General features: G+C 46.2%; 1 protein-coding gene across 9 annotated transcripts in view; it reads left to right on the plus strand.

Annotated features, from left to right (window-relative positions):
- LOC105488738 (tripartite motif containing 66) overlaps positions 1-20,972 on the plus strand; it is a 67,472-nt gene extending 46,500 nt beyond the window's left edge. For all 9 annotated transcript variants that reach the window (XM_011753100.2, XM_011753110.2, XM_024795015.2 and 6 more), the window contains 10 exons: positions 8,602-9,117; positions 9,279-9,471; positions 10,938-10,998; positions 11,898-12,072; positions 12,397-12,686; positions 13,145-13,271; positions 13,806-13,880; positions 14,296-14,448; positions 14,871-15,089; positions 15,836-20,972. In XM_011753100.2, the coding sequence (XP_011751402.2) occupies positions 8,602-9,117; positions 9,279-9,471; positions 10,938-10,998; positions 11,898-12,072; positions 12,397-12,686; positions 13,145-13,271; positions 13,806-13,880; positions 14,296-14,448; positions 14,871-15,089; positions 15,836-15,895 (1,869 nt within the window). In that variant the 3' untranslated portion in view covers positions 15,896-20,972. The remainder of the gene's footprint in view (positions 1-8,601; positions 9,118-9,278; positions 9,472-10,937; positions 10,999-11,897; positions 12,073-12,396; positions 12,687-13,144; positions 13,272-13,805; positions 13,881-14,295; positions 14,449-14,870; positions 15,090-15,835) is intronic.
- Positions 20,973-21,194: the final 222 nt, after the last annotated feature.

A 21,194-nucleotide genomic window follows, 5' to 3' on the forward strand; every position in this document is an offset into this window, starting at 1 on the left:
CAATGACTTGCTTAAACTCATTAAACCCTGGTAACTGTGAGTAAATACCAGGCATCCTGCCTCCATAGTCTCCAAAGCTACTGCTATGGATCAGATTGTGGGTCCTCAACCTCAGGGACAATCTTTTCCTCATAGCCTAGCCAGGACAGCAGCATTTGCTCAGAATGTTCCTGGGACCTGGTGAAGCTTTCTTAGGGCACAGCCTGCGTTCTGGTCAGCATCTGCAGAATTGTATGCTCTTTCTACTCAGGAGTCAGACCAAACACTCCCCAAGTCTGGCTCCTGAACTTAGCACACTCTAAGAAGCTTGTCTCCTTAGTTCTATCCTGATTTCATTCACCATCCAAACCTAAGATTTTTGTCTGGGTCTCCTGGCCCATGAGAAAACAGGTCCTTGCTCCTATCTGTTTAATAAGACAGAATAGTGTATAAAGTGTTTTATAAGTACTCCCATTCAAAATGATTTTTTTTTTTTTTTTTTGAGGTGGAGTTTCACTCTTGTTGACCAGGCTGGAGTGCAATGGTGCGATCTCGGCTCACCACAACCTCTGCCTCTCAGATTCAAGTGATTCTCCCGCCTCAGCCTCCTGAGTAGCTGGGATTACAGGCATGTGCCACCATGCCTGGCTAATTTTGTATTCAAAATAATGTTTTTAAGTCAGTTTCCTACACTGGCCTGGGCAAAATACCTTTGACCAAATTCTCCTGAGTCTCCAAGGCTTGGGGTTTGAGGGTTCTACTCATCTGCCTTTCACTTCAGACTTACTAGAATCCGCTTACTCGTTTCCTCTTTCTTCTATCTCAGATTCTGGGATCCTCTTTGCTTTTTCTGTCCTCCCTGGATTATCAGGGCACCGGGCACTTTTCACTTCTCTCTTCACCACCCATGAACCTTTTCTCATTTGACTTCACTAAGTTATCATATATCTGCATGGTTACATCCATAGTGACAGCCTTAATAAGTACAAGAGCTTTCTGTTGAGGTGGAGGAAACAAGGGCAACAACTTTGCCATTAAATATCAACATGTGAGGGCCAGGCACAGTGGCTTATGCTTGTAATCCCACATTTTGAGAGGCTGAGGCAGGTGGATCACTTGAGGTCAGGATTTCAAGACCAGCAGCCTGGCCAGTATGGTGAAACCCCATCTCTACTAAAAATACAAAAATTGGCTGGGCATGGTGGCAGGCACCTGTAATCCCAGCTACTTGGGAGGCTGAGGCAGGAGAATCACTTGAACTTAGGAGGCTGAGAGGTTACAGTGAGCTGAGATCGCCTGACTGCATTGCAGCCTGGCCCACAGAGCAATAATCCGTCTCAAATAAATAAATAAATAAATAAATAAATAAATAAATATCAACATGTGAAATTGCTTACTAGAAAAGTTACTCCCTTCCTCAGCCATCTGATTCTGTTGTTTCAAGATCTGCTACTGTTAAACCAGTTTACTTAATCTTGAAGTTGTTAAAGCATTCCTTTTTTTTTCTTTTCTTTTTTTGAGATGAAGTCTCACTCTGTCACCTAGGCTGGAGTGCAGTGGCATGATCTCAGCTCACTGCAACCTCCACCTCCCGGATTCAAGCAATTCTCCTGCCTCAGCCTTCTGAGTAGCTGAGACTACAGGCATGTGCCACCACACCCAGCTAATTTTTGTATTTTTAGTAGAGATGGGGTTTCACCATGTGCAGGCTGGTCTCAAACTCCTGACCTCAGGTGATCTGCCTAGTGCATTCACGTATTTTGAGTATTTAATTCACAAATCTGTTTCCCTCTCTCTTGTTTCCTTAGCTAGAGTGAAGGCCTTCAGTGTGTTTCCAAGACACAACTCCCAAATCTTTGGTCCCTTTTTCTATTGCATATTTACACAGTAGTCAGTTTCTGATGACTTTAACCGTCAGAACAAAAATCTGAAGCCAGAAGTGACCAGGTAAAGCTTTGGAACAGCAGCAAAAACAGCCATCACAAAACCCATGCATTATATTCTGTAGGAGGTCATAAACTCATATGTGGATATCTAGCCAGTGTTCTTGATCTAGCAAGCTTAAATATATGGTTTTCTTGGGAAAATTTTAGTTTAACTACATTATAGTAGTAAGCAGAGTAGAAGCGGAGAGTCAAGATTTCTATGAGGGTAGATAACAAGGGAGAAGACAAGAAACATCACTTGGAAAAGTGTCACGGTATGAGGTCATTCGCTGAGAGAACAAGCTAAGCCCTACGTTCTTAGAAGTTCCTGAAAGCATCACTGAATTACTTATTGGTTCATCAGAATTCCTTGATATCACTAAGAAATGGTCTCCTTAGGCTTCTTATGCTCTGTTTAATAAGACAGAAGAGTGTGTAAAGTGTTTTAGAAGTATTCCCATTCGAAATAATGTTTTTAAGCCAATTGCATTTTGTTGTTGAAAGAGGTATGCTTCAGATAACTGGAAAATTTATGTGGAACACCACCCTATCTGCACTACATCCCCAGCAATGTTATCTTGCTGTGAGAACCTGCAATTTATATTAAACTCAGGGCATGTGCACTAAGTGTCTGTTTATTGATTTCTCAGTCATTTCTTACTAGGGCACTAGCTTTCTAGCTACTGGCGCAGAATCAAGACCAGCCAGCCTGTTTTCAAGGCTGGTCCCAGATTCCTAGTCTTGGACCTGTATGAGCTTGGGAAATCTGGGTAACCACTCTGTGTCTCAATTTCCCTTCCTGTTAAAATGAAAGAGCAATGTTTTCTCTAAATTTTGACAATACCATGTGGCAATCATTAGAAAATAATGTCAACACATTGAACTCTAGAAACACATTTGGGTGGTAAGAGTGAGGAGAGAGAGAGGGCAGCAAGTAACAGAGCACAGGTCAAGCAGAGTTCAGGTTAGATAGGTGCAGGGTCACATAGGTGACTAGTAGCAGAGGTGGAAAGTCAGACAATTCAGGGAGGTCATAGATCAGGCAAGTTGTCAAGTCAGGTGGTAAAGACAGGTAGGTTAAATAGGTTAACTGAATCCATTAAATTAATAGGTGAAGTAATTTCAGATAAGTCAGGCAGGTGGCAAACAAAGATGAGACAAAAAAACAGGCAAGAAGAGGAAAGGGACAGGGATGGGAACACACAGTTTGGCGGAAGGGAAACGAGGAGCAAGATGAGATGCTAGTTAAGGGACGTAAGACGGAGCCTCTGTAGGCTCAGGGTTGTTTCTCTTCATCCTCCAAAGATGACCTGAGCTAATTATCAGAGTGAATGTGTTTTGGCATTTTGACTCTTCCTCTCTGAACTAGAAAATAGTTTATTTTCAGTTGTGAATCTCAAAATATACCTTTTCCTTCATGAAATCTGGAGGTTTTGTATGTGAAGATGAAGTCAAGGTGTCAGTTACATAGTTGACAGCCTAGAAACCTCAGTGATACCCTCTGCATACTTTATAGCTAGAAATACATGTTTGCTCCTGTCATTTGACTCTGAACAATCCTGGGGTCTAGAGGGTGGGTGGTATCATCTCCGTTGATAAGTGAGCTCCCTTCTGCATGGGAGACACCAAGTGTCAGACAACCTGGCCATGTTCTCAAGCCCTTTCCAATCCCATCATGCTCTCGAGAAATGCTTCCTCTCCTCCCAGGCCCTGGAGACTCAGCCTGCTTTCCTTGCTCTGAAAGTTGGCCCTACCCTTGCCCCAAACCCATCTTGTAGCACTGGCAACAGACTAGGATGGAAGTTCTCAAATCTTCTTTTACTTTTTGTACATGAAATAAGTATCTTTTGTTTTAATATTTTACAACCCTTTAGAGAGCTGATATAGTATAAAAATAACGAACACATAGCATATATAGGTTTTGGAAATGCCATTATTTCTGTATAGCCTGTAAAAATGGGGTTGGGCTGGCTTTCTCACAGCACTTTCTCTGAGTCCCTTCCTCCGTGGAAGTTTTCCAGGTTCTTGTTACTACTACCAGAGCTTCACCCCATCTCCTGATAGCATTGGCCTCCTTGAGATTGGCTGTGGTTGTGAGAAGGAAAGAAATCAGTCAAGTATGCAATATCTTGGGATGTATTGCTGACCTCGTATTGTCTTCTGGGTATTACAGGACCAGGTTCATCAGGTTCACCTCAAAATAAACTGCCATGGAGTTTCTGCAATTTTTCCACAGTTCAGTCTGCATGTCTTCTTCTCCCCTATCATTATGTTAACTCACATATGCAATAGGTAATTAGGACAGGAGAGCTGATTTCCCACGAATATGATCTCTACCCATAATCTGGGAAGTTTTGTCCTTGGGGATTTTATCTTGTGCATATCTTGTGAGATATGGCACCTGACCATTATTATTTGGGTGGTCTCGTGTGGATTTTAGTGCTCTTAATGCTTGGCAACAAGGATCTATCTAAGAAGAGACATCTATATAATTCTCAATATCCAGCATGGGTAGATTAAATGAACGCCACAATCGCACTAAACATACATGTCAAATAGGGGAAAGGGGAAAGAATCCAGAGCAAAGGATTAAGCTGTCATATATTGCAAAATGGAATGAAATAGTCACTGGGTATTCTTGTTCATAGATAAGGAAATATAGAATATTAGAAAACTATGGTAGTGCATAACCAGGACAACAAGGAGACGTTAAGGAATGCAGGCCTGGGCATGTTTGAGATAGTCATTGATTTTTGGCCTTGGTCCCTTAAGCTGGGCTTCATTCCTAGTTTGCCCAATTTGGTTTAAATATTCTTTCCACCTTGCTTCTCTTCAACCTTTCTTATCTTGGCACTTAGACTGTGGAGGAAATTGAAGGTTTTTAAAAACTTGAACACTATTAAACTACTAAGGAAAATATAAAGAGCATACTTTGGAGAGATAAACAAAAGATATTTAACTCATCTGTGTTTAAAATTAAGAATAGAAAATATAAGCCTACTAAAGCAGTTAAATAATAAGGGAAAGAGGTAGGGAAAGAAGAGAAAGAGATGATAAAAGAAAGCAGGACAGAAAGAGAGAGAAGGAGCTCATGAGAGAGAGGGGGAGAGAGGAGAAGAGAGGGAAATAGAATAGAATATGACAGATAGTGAAGGGGAGTAAGCCCAGAGACGTATAGAGGGAGACAAGTCAAAATTAAGTTGTAGCTTTGGTACCGAAGATCTGGATTCTTTTTATTTATTTATTATTGTTATTATTATTATTATTATTTTTGAGACAGGGTCTTGCTCTGTTGCCCAGGCTGGAGTGTAGTGGCACAATCTTGGCTCGCTGCAGCCTCAACCTCCTGGGTTCAAGCAATCCTCCCACCTTAGCCTCCAGAGAATCTGGGATCACAGGCCCATGCCAGCATGCCTGCCTAATTTTTCTATCATTTGTGGAGATGGGGTTTCACCATATTGCCTATGCTGGTTTTGAACTCTTGGGCTCAAGCAATCTGCCTGCCTCGGCCTCCCAAAGTGCTGGGATTGCAGGTGTGAGCCACAATGCCCGACCAAGGTCTGGATTCTAAATCTATAAAAAATCTACATCAAATCTATTTAATGATAGAATATTGAAAGGATCCTCTGAGATCAGGAATGAGACTAGAATGGCTACTATCACTGCTTCTATTCAATATTGTACTGGAGGTCTTAGCTAGTGGAGTGAGGCAAGAAAAACAAATGTAAAGAAAAAGGAAAATAGATTTACCATTCAGGATGGGCGTGGTGATTCATGCTTGTAATCCCAGCACTTTGGGAAGCTAAGGTGGGAAGATAGCTTGAGCCTAGGAGTTCAAGACCAGCCCGGGCAACATAGCAAGACCCTGTCTCTACAAAAACAAAAAATAAAAGTTAGCGGGGTGTGGTGTTATGCGCCTGTAGTCCTAGCTACTCCGGAGGCTGAGGTGGGAGGATTGCGTACTTGAGCTTGGGAGGTCAAGGCTGCAGTGAGCTGTGGTTGTGCCAGTGCACTCCAGCCTGGGTGACACAGCAAGACTCTGCCTGGAAATACAAAACAAAAACTTACTATTCATGGATGGGCATGATTTGTGTGCACAGAAGATCCAAGACAAAATCCCAGAATGACTTTAGCAAGGTCTATACAAAGTCAATATTCAAAAATTAATTGTATTTCTATATACAATACACAAACAATAAAGAGAAATGGAAATCTATAAAATTATGTTTTACAATAATATGAAAAAACTTAAGATGCCCTTCTGAGCCTCATCTTTGTCAAGATGAGGTCTGCAGCAACCTCATCTTGATTAGGTCTGCAGCAACAATAATAACAATAAAAATAATAGCAGCAGCAGTAAAAACAACTGGGGTTTATTGAGCATCTACAGTATGCCAGATATTGTTCTAAATGTTCACATGGATTGTTTCTTTTAACCTTTAATGGTTATTGTGAGGATTAAATAAAGTAATATATGTAAAACATTTAGCAAATTGCCTTGCACATAATAAATTCTTCATAAACTTTAGCTGTATAAAAATAATCATTATTTTAGAGAGACTCATTGACTAAGTTGTCAGTAGACCTAAGCTGCTGTTCATTTGGCTAAAGATTTGTAGAATAAACAGTCCTGTATTAGTGTTGTTTTGAAATTTTAAATAGCTCATTAATTCATTTATTCATCCAGATGCTGCTCTTGGGTCTAGGAATACAGTGAGTAAGCAAAATAGATAAAAATCCACACCCTAATGGAGTTTCCACTTTAGTAGGGGAAACAGACATTAATCAAATGATATCACAGATTGTGGTATGAGGCTGAAAGTATAAGTACAAGGCATATGAGAGCATAAAAGCGGGAACCTGGTCTGGACTAGAGAATGAAAGAAGGCTTTCTGGCAAAAAAATGTTAGTTGAGCTGAGTTCTGAAGGATAAGTGGAACAGGGCAGGGCTAAGAGAATCCTCTATGCAGAGAAAGCAGTTCCTCTGAAGCGGGTGAGGATAGTGGGTGGAGGGAGAGCTTGGTATGTTTCAGGAACTGGAAAAAATGAGTGACGAGTTCAGAGAATGAGGAGAGGGTTATTGAATGAGCTATGGCTACAAAGGAGGACAGAGGGACAGGTCATCAGGGCCTCGGGAGTCTTGTTAAGAATTTTTGCAGTTATTCTAAGAAGAATGGAGTGCACTGCAGGGTTTTATGAAAAGAAATGATGTGATTGGATCCGTGTTTTGAAAATATTTCTACATTGAAGAGGCTACTACTGTTGTCTAGGGAGATGTAAAAGTAGGTTAGGCTAGGGCACCATCAGCAGAGGGAAGAATTAGTGGGTATATTTGAGAGATGTTTAAGGGGTAGAATTGATGGGGCTTGATATTAGCTTGGGTGTGGCAGGAGGGGTGCTTCACTGATGCCTCCTTCATAGGATCTGACTTGCAGATCTGGATGACTAGGAGTGGCTTTCACTGAGATGAGGGCAGTCTTCATGGCAAAACAGCTTTAGTAACTATATTGAGACTTGAGAATGTATTTGAAGTATTTATTTTCCTGTGAAAATTTGAATGGGAAAAGAAATGACAGATTCAAGACACTGATTTTGGAAACTTAGGTAGATATGCCTAATCCCCATTTTCTCTTTGTTTTTCAAAAGATGTGAAATTGTTATATATTTAGTCTTTTTTTAAAGGGCAAGGATATGAAACTTACACATTCCTGAAGGTTATATTTAGAGCCAGTCTCCCTCATTTTCCCCAAATCTGTCTCTTCAATCTGAAAAATGGAATGGATTCAGTACAGAAATCTATGTCTTCAACTTCTTTTTATAAACCTTTTACATCTCTTCTCCTCAGATGTAAGAAAATAATTTTGGAGTCAGAACATTACTGCCTTATCCAATGATCATACGGATTGGGTGATATTAAGATTTAGGTGCTTTGAAGTTCTCTGCCTCTGGTTTGGAATATCTTTGGCAGGTATACTAGGGCCGGAAAAGACCTCCAAATATCTTGGTTAAAGCCTACATCAAATGCTAGTAGTGCTTGGAGTTGATCTGAACAAGCCCATAAGAAGGCCCCGGAGTTGACCCAGGTTCCCCAGGACTGATTGGAACTTTCTGAGCCTTGGCATTCTCTCAAAGAAGATCTGAGGCTGATAAGAGTTTGAACCTTCTCAATCCCCTGCTACTTTTGTATAGCAGAAACTATTCTATAGCACTCCTTGACGGAAAGAGAAGCCGCTGGTGGTATAGTCAGAGGGGAATTTGAAATTAGAGGGCAGTCCCACAACCTGACCCTTTGCTTAGGTACAGGACTAGGGTGAGGGATGTGGCTGACTGTGTGTGTGTGTGTGTGTGTGTGTGTGTGTGTGTGTGTACATGCCTCAGGTCAGGCAATAAGTTCTCTTTCTCACTCTTGCTCTCTCTCTCTCTCTCTCACACACACACACACACACACACACACACACACACACACACACACACAGTCCTCTGCTTGTGCCTCTCTCTGTGTGTCATAGCCTAGCAGCCTCCTTGGTTTCAGGAAGAGGAACAGGGCTTCATTCATTGCCTGAGTTCCTGGCACCTACCAGACTCTGAAGCCAGAGTGGAATTGGAGCATGGGAGCTCCTGTAGGTTGGGTCCCCCTTCTTCCTCCCTCCATTCCCAGCTAGCAGCCTGACTCTACCCCTTGTCTCTGTTCCCACAGCACTCTACCTCGGTGAGCATCATGGGCTTTTCCAACACTCTGGAGATGGAGTTGTCATCTACCAGGTTGGAGAGGCCCCTAGAGCCACAGATCCAGAGTGTGAGCAGCCTGACATCTGGCGCCCCCCTGGCAGTACCAAGCCTGCTGAGTGCTTCCCCCAAAACGGTGTCCAGCCTGACAAGTGTTCAAAACCAGGCCATGCCCAGCCTGACAACCAGTCACCTACAGACTGTGCCCAGTCTTGTGCGTAGTACATTCCAGTCCATGCCCAACCTGATGAGTGACTCTTCTCAGGCTATGGCAAGCCTGGCAAATGATCACCCTCAGGCTGGGCCCAGCCTAATGTCTGGTCACACCCAAGCTGTGCCAAGTCTGGCAACTTGTCCTCTGCAGAGCATTCCTCCAGTTTCTGACATGCAGCCAGAAACTGGGTCCAGCTCCAGTTCTGGCCGAACTTCAGGGAGCCTGTGCCCCGGAGATGGGGCTGATCCCTCCCTGGGGAATGCTCTGTGTAAGGTAAGTCCTGGGGAAATGCTATTCAAACTTCCTTTGCTCATCAATGGGCAAAAGATTGGCCACTGGGACCCTTATTCTGACCTTAGCTTAACAGTTCTGAGACCACTAATGACAACCATGTCTGAGTTCTTTGATTCTTGTTGATATTTCTCTTTTGAAAGATGGAAAGTGAGGATTCCACTTGCTTCACTGACTCACTGGGGCAAGGTTCCATAGCCCCTGGTCTGGATGCTTCCAAGGACTTGACTATCCCCTCAGAACTGGAGGAGCCAATTAACCTCTCTGTGAAGAAACCACCACTGGCACCAGTGGTCAGCACATCTACAGCTCTGCAGCAGTACCGGAACCCAAAAGGTGAGACTCAAGCAGCCTGCCCTTCGTGTTGGCCACAGAGTTGAGCAGATGGACTCAGCACTTCTAGGTGAGATAGAGGCCAGCAGACAAGCTCTAAGCTGGGGAAACAGTGCATCTCTCTGAGGTTGAATTTACTTCTCTCCTCCAGAACTGTCTTAGTAACACCTGTTCTGCTTCCCTCACCATGGCCATGGCTGATCTAGGCATGGCCAGGACTTATTCTCTTTGTAACACTCCCCAGGCAAAGAGTCCTGGGGGTCTGCATTATACCTAGGGGGAAACAGAACTCAGCCCAGGAGGGCTAGCCTTGACAAAATGTTATAGGGAAAAGAGCATGTCTGACTTTGGAGTCCAATAGATGGAAGTTAGGAAACCAGTTCTCTTTCCCTCTGATTCTTGGTAAGATACCTAACCTCCCTCAACTGATTTCTTTCTCTCTAAATGGGGCTAATTGCACCTACTTCATAGGCTGCTGGGACCAATAACCATAGTGAAATCATTTGATAACTTACTCTGAATAGTAAGGATTTTCCTGGTACCTGACAGTAATGTGGATTTGTGTTGTGCTTCGTAGTGAAGGGAATTTGGACCATTGGAGATTGGTTCTGATTCACTTCTCAGCTACCCATGCCCTTTCTCCAACCAGGCTAGGCTAAGTTTGTTCTTCTGTGGAAGGTGAGGGCTAGTTGGGAAGTCAGGAAGTGACTCCCTGATAATCATTTGGGACTTTTTTCGTTCAATGTATGATGCGTGTTTAATTTGTAATGATTAGTCTGTTTCCTATACGTGTAATAAATGAAAATGAAAGACATAATTTTTCTCCTCTTTTTTTCACACTGACTGAAAGGCCAACTGAAAAATTATTGGTTCTTATTACACATAATAATGTAACTGCGTTTTATGCAGTTAAACATTTTAGACCCTGCTTGCCCATGTACAGTGCCTAGGACCGTGCCTGGTGCTGAATGGATGCTAGTTCCATCCTTTTGCCCCACGACTGCCTCCATAGACTGCCTACTCAGGGGAGAACTCCCTGGGAGCCTCTTTTCCATGGAGTGTGAGCTGGATTCTTAAGCACTGCTGGAATCCCAGCACTTGGCTGACAGGGCATAGGCTGGACAAAAAGACTCCTCAGAGGAGGCAACACTGGTGTACTGAGAACAAGTGATTTCTGAGCTCGTCTTGAAGGTGAGAAACTGGCCCATCAGTGCCTGACCCAATACTCACCCATAGGCAGCCTCTGAGTGTTACTTGTGTTCATCTTTTTAAAAGAAGGTGGCTTCCTCCTCTCAAGAAGGAGATCCATGGCAGACTTGTTACCACTATGAATGACTATAGTGTAGATAACTACTGTATGACGGGTGTGTGGCCAAAGGTATGAATAGCAGATATAAGTGGAAGGTATGCATGACAGGGTTTGTTGCCACAAATGTGTGTCACAGGTATTTATCTGTCTTTTGCCTTAGAGTGTGAGAATTTTGAACAAGGAGCCCTAGAGCTGGATGCAAAGGAGAACAAGAGCATCAGGTAACAGCCTCCTGACTAATCTCCCTCCCATCCATGATTTCACATCCTGAGATGTTGGCACAGGGAGGAAGCATCCTTGATGAATTAACTGCAAGTGAAAGAAATTTGCCTGCAACTGTCTTCTTCAACCCCTCAACCTTCAGGTGGATGTCTGGGATGGTTGTGGGAGGATGTCCTGGTTCCTGCACCATGAGGCATGTGCTCTGGGTGCAGTCCTTGCACTTCAGGGAGCTCCTGTCTTTGACCAGGACTGCACCAAAGGGCTTCCCAGTGGCTGACAGGGCCTGGCCATGCAGAGCTGGGCCAGGAAAGGGCAGAATGTGGACCTGCAGAGTCCACATTCAGAGTCCAGTTCTGAGAGGATCTGGAGTAGCAATTCAGCTGGGGATTGTATTAGTCAGGGTTCTCTTGAGGCATAGAACTAGTAGGATATATATATAAAACTTTATTAAGTATTAATTTACACGATCACAGGGTCCCACAATAGGCTGTCTGCAAGCTTGAGGAGCAAGGAGACCCAGTCTGAGTCTCAAAACTGAAGACCTTGGAGTCTGATGTTCAAGGGCAGGAGTGTCTAGCACAGGAGAAAGATATAGCCGGGAGGCTAGGCCAGTCTCTCCTTTTCATGTTTTTCTGCCTGCTCTATATTTGCTGGCAGCTGATTAGATGGTGCCCACCCAATTAAGGGTGGGTCTGCTTTCCCCAGCCCACTGACTCAAATGTTAATCTCCTTTGGCAATGCCCTCACAGATACACCCAGGATCAATACTTTGTATCCTTCAATCCAATCAAGTTGACACTCAGTATTAATCATCACAGGGATCATGGATGTTTCTGACTTAAAGGTTGGGAACAGAGGAGGATCCCACCAAGACCCCGGGGTGTCTATCTTGCTGCAGAGCCTTCAACAGCGAGCATAAGATTCCCTATGTGCGACTGGAGCGACTCAAGATCTGTGCTGCCTCCTCAGGAGAGATGCCTGTGTTCAAGCTGAAGCCACAGAAGAATGATCAGGATGGAAGCTTCCTGCTGATCATCGAGTGTGGTACTGAGTCCTCCAGCATGTCCATTAAGGTACCACTTTGCTCTGCCTTGGCCTTAAACCCTGGCCCAGCCTAAGAGCTTATTCTTTCTGTTACTGCCAGAATTCTGACTCTGGGACCTTTCCTGAGTCTCTGATGGAGCTGCAGCTCCACCAGACGTTGTCCCCTGCTGCAAGGGGCCTGTGAGATGCATATTAGGAGTGAGGTGTCCCAGCATTCATGGGGCTTGCTTGCTTGGGGTCCTGGAATAAGTGGCTCTCATGTAGGCACGCAGGGCCTGCCAGTCCCTCCCTCCCCTCCCTCGAGAGCTTGTTGGTTCTGTGCTCTGGCTGCCCAGACTTACTTCTTCCCCAAGGTCAGCCAGGACAGACTGTCTGAGGCCACCCAGGCTCCAGGTCTGGGGGGAAGAAAGGTCACTGTCACTTCTCTGGCTGGGCAGCGGCCATCAGAAGTGGAGGGCACATCTCCTGAAGAACACAGACTCATTCCTCGAACCCCAGGAGCCAAGAAGGGCCCCCCAGCTCCAATAGAGAATGAGGACTTCTGTGCTGTTTGCCTCAATGGCGGAGAGTTGCTGTGCTGTGACCATTGCCCCAAAGTGTTCCACCTATCCTGCCATGTACCAGCCTTGCTCAGCTTCCCAGGGTGAGTCATGCCAGTCCAGGACCATCACCTGGCTAGTAGGGTTACCTTCCAGGGATGATTATTCCAGGCCAGGCCCACAGAGTTCCCAGGATGGGCTTAGTCCCCTCTTCTGGACCTGCTTTTTGCGGGTCTGTGAGTTAATGGGCCTGGGTATCTTCTGCACACAGATAGGTGGATGTTTGACATTTAGTTGACTTCCTTTCCACCTCTTTTCTCACCTTCTTCTTGCATGTGGATTTGTGCCTATACTACTAATCCCAGTCTCCCCTAACCCCTGTTTTTCTAGATTCACTAAACTCTGAGTTACTGAATTTCTTCCAAGCCTGTGGCTAGGAAGCCATTTCTTACATGGAAAGGCCAGGGACTCAGCTTCCCATGCCTGCCATAGGGCAGAGGGAGAGGGAAGGGTGCTCTGGGCAATGTGCTGAGTCCTAACATGGCCTCACCTGCCCCTGCAGGGGAGAGTGGGTGTGTACCTTGTGCCGCAGCCTGACCCAGCCCGAGATGGAGTACGACTGTGAGAATGCCCGCTATAACCAGCCTGGAATGCGGGCATCTCCTGGCCTAAGCATGTATGACCAGAAGGTAGGGAGGAGTCTTTGGAAGCAAGGTTCCCTGCCTTTAGCAGCCCCCTTCTGCCTACAGGGTCTGAGGGCTTTCAGAGGGGATGAGGGGCTTTTCTGGGTACCTTTCTTTGTGCTATGCCTGACAACTTGGCCCAGGGGTGTTTGGATGATTTTCCTTCTCCCAGCAGTTTTCCTCTGGCTTGGGAACCTGAATTGCACCTTAGTATGGCAGCTGGCACCCTGTGGGACAGAGCCAGGGAGTTATCAGGGTCAGCATCTTTTTTTTTTTTTTTTTTTTTTTTTTGAGACGGAGTCTCGCTTTGTCGCCTAGGCTGGAGTGCAGTGGCGCGATCTCCACTCACTGCAAGCTCCGCCTCCCAGGTTCACGCCATTCTCCTGCCTCAGCCTCCCATGTAGCTAGGACTACAGGCGCCCACCACCACGCCCGGCTAATTTTTGTATTTTTAGTAGAGACGGAGAGGGTCAGCATCTTTAGTTCATACTGAGGTGAGACCAGAACAAAGTAACTCTGTTGCCAATTCTGATTTTGCAGAAGTGTGAGAAGCTGGTATTGTCCTTGTGCTGCAATAACCTCAGCCTGCCCTTCCATGAACCTGTCAGCCCCCTGGTAAGGAAGGCCATGCTGTTTCTGCCTGCTATTGTCTTTTCTGCTCAGAGGGCCCAGGCCTTGGGGCAGGAGCATCATAGTTCCCAGGTTGGGCTCAGAGCATGGCCACTGGAAGTAGTGACAATATTAACTTGTGGATAGTCCAGGGGACTATACGAGGTCCTACATGGCCATTCCAGCCTCCCCCAACACAACTGCTACTGTATCAGATCTGACTTGACAGGTGACACATTCCTCCTTTTCCCTTTCTCTTTGTCTTCTTTCTCCATCCTTTTCTTCCTGCTGCTCATCATTCCTCCTCCTCTTCTTTCACTTATATTCCAACTCATTCTCCATTTCTTCTTCCTTCTTATCCACACCTCCATTTCTTCTCTCACCCCCTTTGCCTCCTTCTCCTCATGTCTCCTCCCTCAAGGCCCGGCATTATTACCAGATTATCAAGAGGCCCATGGACCTGTCAATCATCCGGAGGAAGCTGCAAAAGAAGGACCCGGCTCACTATACCACCCCAGAGGAGGTGGTATCAGATGTGCGCCTCATGTTCTGGAACTGTGCTAAGTTCAATTATGTATGTCTTGCCTGTTTTCCCTATCTCATATTTCCCTGCAACCCCAGGACTGTCATGGGTGGGTAGCGGTGGGAGTTAGGTTTGGTCTGGGCTGCCATGAGGACTGGGGAGCAGATTCTGGGGGCCTGCTGTGGTGAATGTTTAAAAGCTCTCTCCCACACTCAGGCCTTAGCATGGACTCAGGAAAAAGGGGAGGTACTAGTGACTGGCCATCTGTGGATACCTATTGGGGTCAGTTCTGCCTTAAGAGCTGCTACCAAACTAGTTTTCCTGAGTCCTCGGAGAAAAATGTCAAGTTCCAGACACCTCAGGAGACCCCGCCAGGCTTTGTGCTCTGTGTAGCTCTTGGGGGACCTGGAAGAGATGGACTAGTAGAAAAGGGCTAGACCATCAGACCATCACTGCTCTCCTCCCCCCATCAGCCTGACTCTGAGGTTGCAGAGGCTGGCCGCTGCCTGGAAGTGTTCTTTGAGGGCTGGTTGAAGGAGATCTACCCGGAGAAACGGTTTGCTCAGCCAAGGCAGGAGGACTCAGACTCTGAGGAGGTGTCTAGTGAGAGCGGATGTTCCACTCCCCAGGGCTTCCCGTGGCCTCCCTACGTGCAGGAGGGCATCCAACCCAAGAGGCGGCGACGACATATGGTAAAGAGTTACTGCCAGCCGGCAGCAGGTGGGTGGTGATCAGGCAAGCAGAGGGGCACCCAAGCAGCAACCTAAGGCGAAGCTGTTCGGGTGGCGCAAAAAATAATGATGACAATGAACCCCCACTTCCAGCCCCTTAGCCCCTAAGGAAGGCAGGGCAGTGCAGGGCTCATCAATGCCAGTTACTCACAAGACTTGAAATTCAGAAAGGTACCTGTCCCTGCCCAGGGTAACCCAGCATTTAGCAGCAGACCTGGGCTGAGAAACCAGTTGTCCTGATTCCCAGTTTGGTGCTAGCTACACTACACTGTGATTGTGATGCCCCTAAGGAGGGAATTACCTGGTCTTAGTGCCTGGTTTCTATTTGGGTTTGAGGGAGAGAGGAAGGGATCTTTCTTAGCCCCTTGGTGTAGCTAAGGAAGGAAAGGTATTGCGTGCAGCAGAGAGAGCTCTTCTGATCTTTGGGCTGGTCCCACCTGTGTAGACCAGAAATGTCCATTCAGTGCTGTTTAATTCCACTGAAATGTTTTGCCTGCCTACTGTGTGCCAGGGTCTGACCAGCCATCCCCAGTTGTTTACCATACTTAGCATACAATGTTTAGTGGCTTCAGTAAGTTTTACTGCTGCATTCCTGGGGTAGAATAAAATACTTTGACTCTGCAGAACTGCAATCTTGACATAGCCTTTTCATGTTAATAAATCCTACATTTGGCTACTTTAATTCCAAATATGTATTTTTCTTTCAGGAGAATGAAAGAGCAAAGAGAATGTCATTTCGCCTGGCCAACAGCATCTCTCAGGTGTGACAGCCAAAAGGAGACTGGGCACTCTGGCAGCTGTTGTCCCATCCTGTTGACCATTCCTCCCCATCTCGCAGTTTATCCTCTTCAGAATGTGGATGGTAGATGAGTCTCATTGAACTGTATAGTGCTCTTCTTTGCCATTTGCATCTACAGCATTTGTTTGGGAGCCATAGTGCATCCACTACAGAGAAGATTTCAGTAATAAACAGGAAAGAGGAGGGTATTTATTATTACCAGAGTAATCAGATGTATAGGCTGCACTTGACAGGACCACACCTGGTTAGGCTTGGGAGGACCTACTTTCCTTAGTGAATTTTTTTCTGCCTAGGAAAGCAGACCTGTCTCACCTTTTAGTGTCCAGGGCTCAGGAGCCATGTATATATCTGAACTCCTCCTGGGCTCAGAAGTGGGTAAAAGAAGGGAGAGAGGTTTAGACATATGGTAGGACTGTGATCCCTGGCCCAGCACAGCCAAAGACTATCACTGTTTGCCTTTGCTTGTCCTGTCTGGACAGAGGCACCTGCCATGTGCACACTAGTGGAGGCTTCTAGAGGCCGTAGGTCTCAATTTGTGCCTATTTGGGTTCTAATGGTTTTCAGGGTATTTGTTTTGCATACTCACTTTCCTGATGTTGACTTAGGTGGCTGCTGTGAAAATGCTGTGGATGGTATGACATTCTTGATTGAGCTGGGTGGCTCTGCAGAGACCACTTACAACTTCTGGTTCAGACTTCACTTACGGACTTAGAAAGATGTCCACTTGAGAGCCCGCCCTCTGTGCTACTTACTCTGGGCTAATTGCACTTCTTTAGGGTGAGAACCCGCCTTCCTAGAAGTGACTGTTGGTGCTTCTCAGTGGCCATACCCTTTATCATCCTCATTCAGAGGTCTGGATCTTGAGTTCTGCTTGTAAATACTGTGAGGCAGCTGCTGTCTGCTTCAGGTCCAGAGTTCCATGGGTGGAGAGAATAACCCACAACCAGCTCACTCCTCTGCGCCTCTCCTCCTGCTTACAGATTCTAGTTCTCAACCTCTCCAAGTTCATAAGCCAAAGATCAGAAGTGAGTCTTCTGACTACCCCACCTCGAGGCTGTCTACATCCCCCCAAAAGCCAACACTTTACTGGCAGCCCTTTTTGTTGGAGGTTAAAGAAGGCCTCAGGGACCAACAGGGGCTAGATCTAGACATTCCTGGGGGAAGTTTGTCTAAGGTGGACAGGGGGAAAAATCAAGAGGCAAAAAGCCAGTGTGCTTTGGTGACCATGAAGCAACCTCAGAGCCTTAGTTCTCCTGGAATGCAGAGAGAAGCATTCTGGAAGCCATGGGAACAGGCACTCAAGGCTGCATCCTGAATGGATCTGCGTGGTCCTCGCAGGGTGTTTGTGAGGATACTGGAGGTCAGGCTACCTCCCAAGCAAGGGCTTGGTTGAGAGGGAACCCATTGCTCATATTGTTGGGGGAGTTATGATCCTGATATGTCAGTGGCCAGGACTGAGATGGCTCTCCCTGGTCCTGTCATTGCATGGCTAATTTCAGGGGAGTCTAAAGTCATGGATATGTTTCTGCTAAGAGATGAAGTTCAAGGATGTTCTTGTTTGCAGGGCCTTCGCTAATGAGCAATTTTTTTGAAAATTAGAAAACATTTCTTCTCTCTTTGTGAGTTGATGGTATTGCTCATTTCCTTCTCTACCCAACCTCAGAGATCATCTTCACTTTAAAGCAAACCATGCCCCTTGGCTTGCCACTCTTTCAGCAGCACATGCCACGTTCTCCTAAGCAGATGGGCTTCCGTGATCCCGTTTTCTAGTTTGGGGTAACTAAGTCTTCAATGCTTTACTAGTCTGGCAGTCTTTGGACTTAGGCTTCTGCCCTTTGAAACTCACATGACTTTCTGGTTTGGGATCTGGTCAATTCCCTTTAAATTTTTGAATCTGCTTCTATGTTCAGTTGGCTTGGCAAAGTACCCTCTGTTCTCGTGTCACTAATTCCTGCTCTAGGTCGTCTTTCCTTTGTGCAGCCCACATTCCCACCATCCCTGTGAGCTTTGTTGTACTTGGTGTTGGGCAGCCGGTGAGTGTTGTGACAGGCTCAGACTTGATCCTTCCTCAGGACCAACTGGAGACCACAAATTTAAAGCAGAAATGCCTGTTAAAAACTTGGCTTTCCTTATATCAGTGAGGCTTCCAGCTTGGATGTGGCCTCTTGGGCTCAAGGATCAGCTTGCTGGGCCAGGGGCATCTTAGTAATGTGCTGGAGAGACACATGCTCCCTTCTCATCATAGAGAGCCTGCATGCTGAGAGGCTCCCTTGAGACACCTGCCTCTCCCTGGCTTTTCCCTTAGACCTAGCCACCAGAGTTTTGAGTCACGGTTTTGTTTTGTTTTTTCATGAAAAAACCAGAACATGACTTAGAAATTAGAAAAGAAAAGAAAAAAAAAAAATCCTGCTAGCCAAGTGACTGTCTGCAGGGGCTCTTCATTAACATTTGGGCTGATCCTGCTTTTGACTTATTCCCATAATGGCCCAGTTTGGAAGTCTGCCAAGTCCTTTTGTTCTTGACAACATCGTGCAGTGGAAATATGGTGAGTTCTAGATTCTTATGGGACAGCATGCGGTTCTAGAGGAAAAATTGGCTTCTTGGGTGTGCTGAGAAATAAGACAGTAAAGTGGCTTCAGTTGATGCAAAGGGGATTTTAGTTAAAAATTGGTTCAGGATTTTAAAATTTTATTTTATTTTTTGGCCAGGCGCGGTGGCTCTTGCCTGTAATCCCAGCACTTTGGGAGGCTGAGGTGGGTGGATCACCTAAGGACAGGAGTTCAAGACCAGCCTGGCCAACGTAGTGAAACCTTGTTTCTATTAAAAATACAAATATCAGCCAGGTGTGATGGCACGTGCCTGTAATCCCAGCTACTTGGGAGGCTGAGGCAGGAGAATTGCTTGAATCTGGGAGGTGAATGTTGCAGTGAGCTGAGATTGTGCCATTGTACTCCAACCTGGGCAACAGAACGAGACTGTGTCTCAAAAAAAAAAAAAAAAAAATTGGTTCATGGTGAACTTGCAGAGCACTCTTCCACAGAACATGGGTAGGTTAGCCCTGCCTGACTTCTAGCAATTTCTAACCATACACCTTGCCTGCCTCTAGTACCCCTACCTGAGTGGCAGCCACCAGACCCTCCATAGGCTCTGTTCCATGGCAGTCCTTGCCATCCAGCCCGGCGGGCTCTGGCTCCCTCCCTGTACCCATTTTTAGCAACAGCCTGGCTCCTAAGACCAAGGCGCCTCCTTGTTTGTTCCTGGGCTCTGTTCTGCTCCCTGTCTCACTCCATGGAGTCACTTATAGTCTTCCTTTCTGAACTCCTGAACTGAGCCTTTGCTCCTTCTGGATCGCCACCTCCTGGGCTTCTTCTCCCTCCCTCAGTACTGCCAACATTGCTCTGCTCCTTCAGTCCATTTCCATAACATCAGCCCTCTCTCTCCTCTTCTTGTCTTTTAGCTTTCTCCTGGACTTCTTCTTCTCCCCAGCATGAACTCAGAGCCTATCACACCCTATCACACACTGATGTTTTTATCAGCATCCTGAACTTTCTCATGCCCTTCAACTTCTCTCTCTTTTTTTTTTTTTAGAGAGAGTCTCGCTCTGTCACCCAGGCTGGATTGCAGTGGCATGATCTCGGCTCATTGCAACCTCTGCCTCCTGGGCTCAGGTGATCCTCCCATCTCAGCCTCCTGAGTAGCTGGGACTACAGGTGCATGCCATCATGCCTGGCTGATTTTTCGACTTTAGGTAGAGATGGAGTTTTGCCATATTGCTCAAGCTGGTATCAACACTCCTGGGCTCACGTGATCTGCCTCCCTTGGCCTCCCAAAGTGCTGGGATTACAGGCATAAGCCACTGCGCCAGTCCTATCCCCTTCAATTTTTGCTAAAACTATAAGCCATTCTCCATTTTCGTCATCATCCTATTTGCTGCTTCCACCTCCTGGGCTGCTAAGCATGACAGATTCACAGTTGGCAGCCTTAGTTGAGCTCTCAGTATTGACTGGAAGTTCAACTTGTTGTGACCCTTTTTTTCCCCCAGCCATGCCTCCATCTTTGCCCTCCGCAAATGACTGAGCTCACTGTCTACTTCACAGAAGAGAGCCCCTAAAGCAAGACCTTCCTTGCCCGCTGCTCCTCTCTCCCCTCTCATTCATCTGTGTCTGTAACTCTCCCCATCCCCTCCGTTCTTGCTCCTATTTAGTTCTGTCTGTCTTGAATACTGTTGTATGTCCTCCAAGACTGCTCCCTCGCTTAGTTCACTGCTCCCACTCCCTGGAGTCTCCAGCCTCTGTCTCCACTGGTTACCTCCACACAGCCTGCAAACAAGTTCTCCCCAAGATTAAAACAGCATTTCTCAGAGTCTGTTACCCCTTACACATTTTCCTTGTTAGCCAAGTTACTTTAAAAAAGAAGCTTTTTAAACTGATTCTTCCTCAGCTTTTCTTCAGCCCTCTACACTTTTTCATAAAAGTCACCAGTGACTGCCCAGTTGCCAAATAGAATGAACACCTTTCAGTGCTCAGCTGTCTTGACCTCTCTGCAGCATTTCACCCCACCCACCAACCCTCGGTGAAACAACCTCCTCCCTTAGCTTTTATGACACCACAAGTCTCTGGATTCTCAGAGAATCCAAAAAAACAAGTCTCTGGATTCTCTCCTCTTACCTCTCAGCCCACACAGGCTGAGCCATCCTTGAAACCTAGACAGGGGGAAATGTCTGTGGCTGTTTGTGGTCTCTTCTTTTCAGGAGTTGGGTAGGCAGGAAGAATTACAGCTGCTCCTGCTTCCTCTGTCTGTCTATTTCCTGCGTCCCTTCCTTTTCCTGAACTCAGTTCTCCTCATGCCAAGCATGTTTATGAGCTCCTGCTGGGAGGACAGCATCTGTGAGTCCTTCCCTCTGTCTCTCCCAGACAACACAGATATTTTAGCCATGTTTGCTAAGAGACCCCATCTAAGTCAGCCCGAGGGTGTGGATTAGGTTTTATAGCATCCAGGCTGCAGTCTGGCTAAACTGGATTACCATACTGGTGGGCAGCTCCTCACCATGATCCTGCACCAGTTAGAGCCTGCTGCAATTGAGAAGGAGTCTGGGATTGTGGTAAGACATGTTTCCATGCACGTCAGTGCTGCTAACCAGGGGGAGAACCTGGCAGGGTGGGTGTCTGCTGCTACCATTGGGATGGAGGGAGACTAGGGAGTGTGGTGGCTCCTCCCTTGCTGGGGCTCAGATGGAGTCAGCATGACTCCCTATATCAGGGCCTTTT

This window comes from Macaca nemestrina, chromosome 12 (assembly GCF_043159975.1).
Source record: "Macaca nemestrina isolate mMacNem1 chromosome 12, mMacNem.hap1, whole genome shotgun sequence".
NCBI classification, from domain to species: Eukaryota; Metazoa; Chordata; class Mammalia; order Primates; family Cercopithecidae; genus Macaca; species Macaca nemestrina.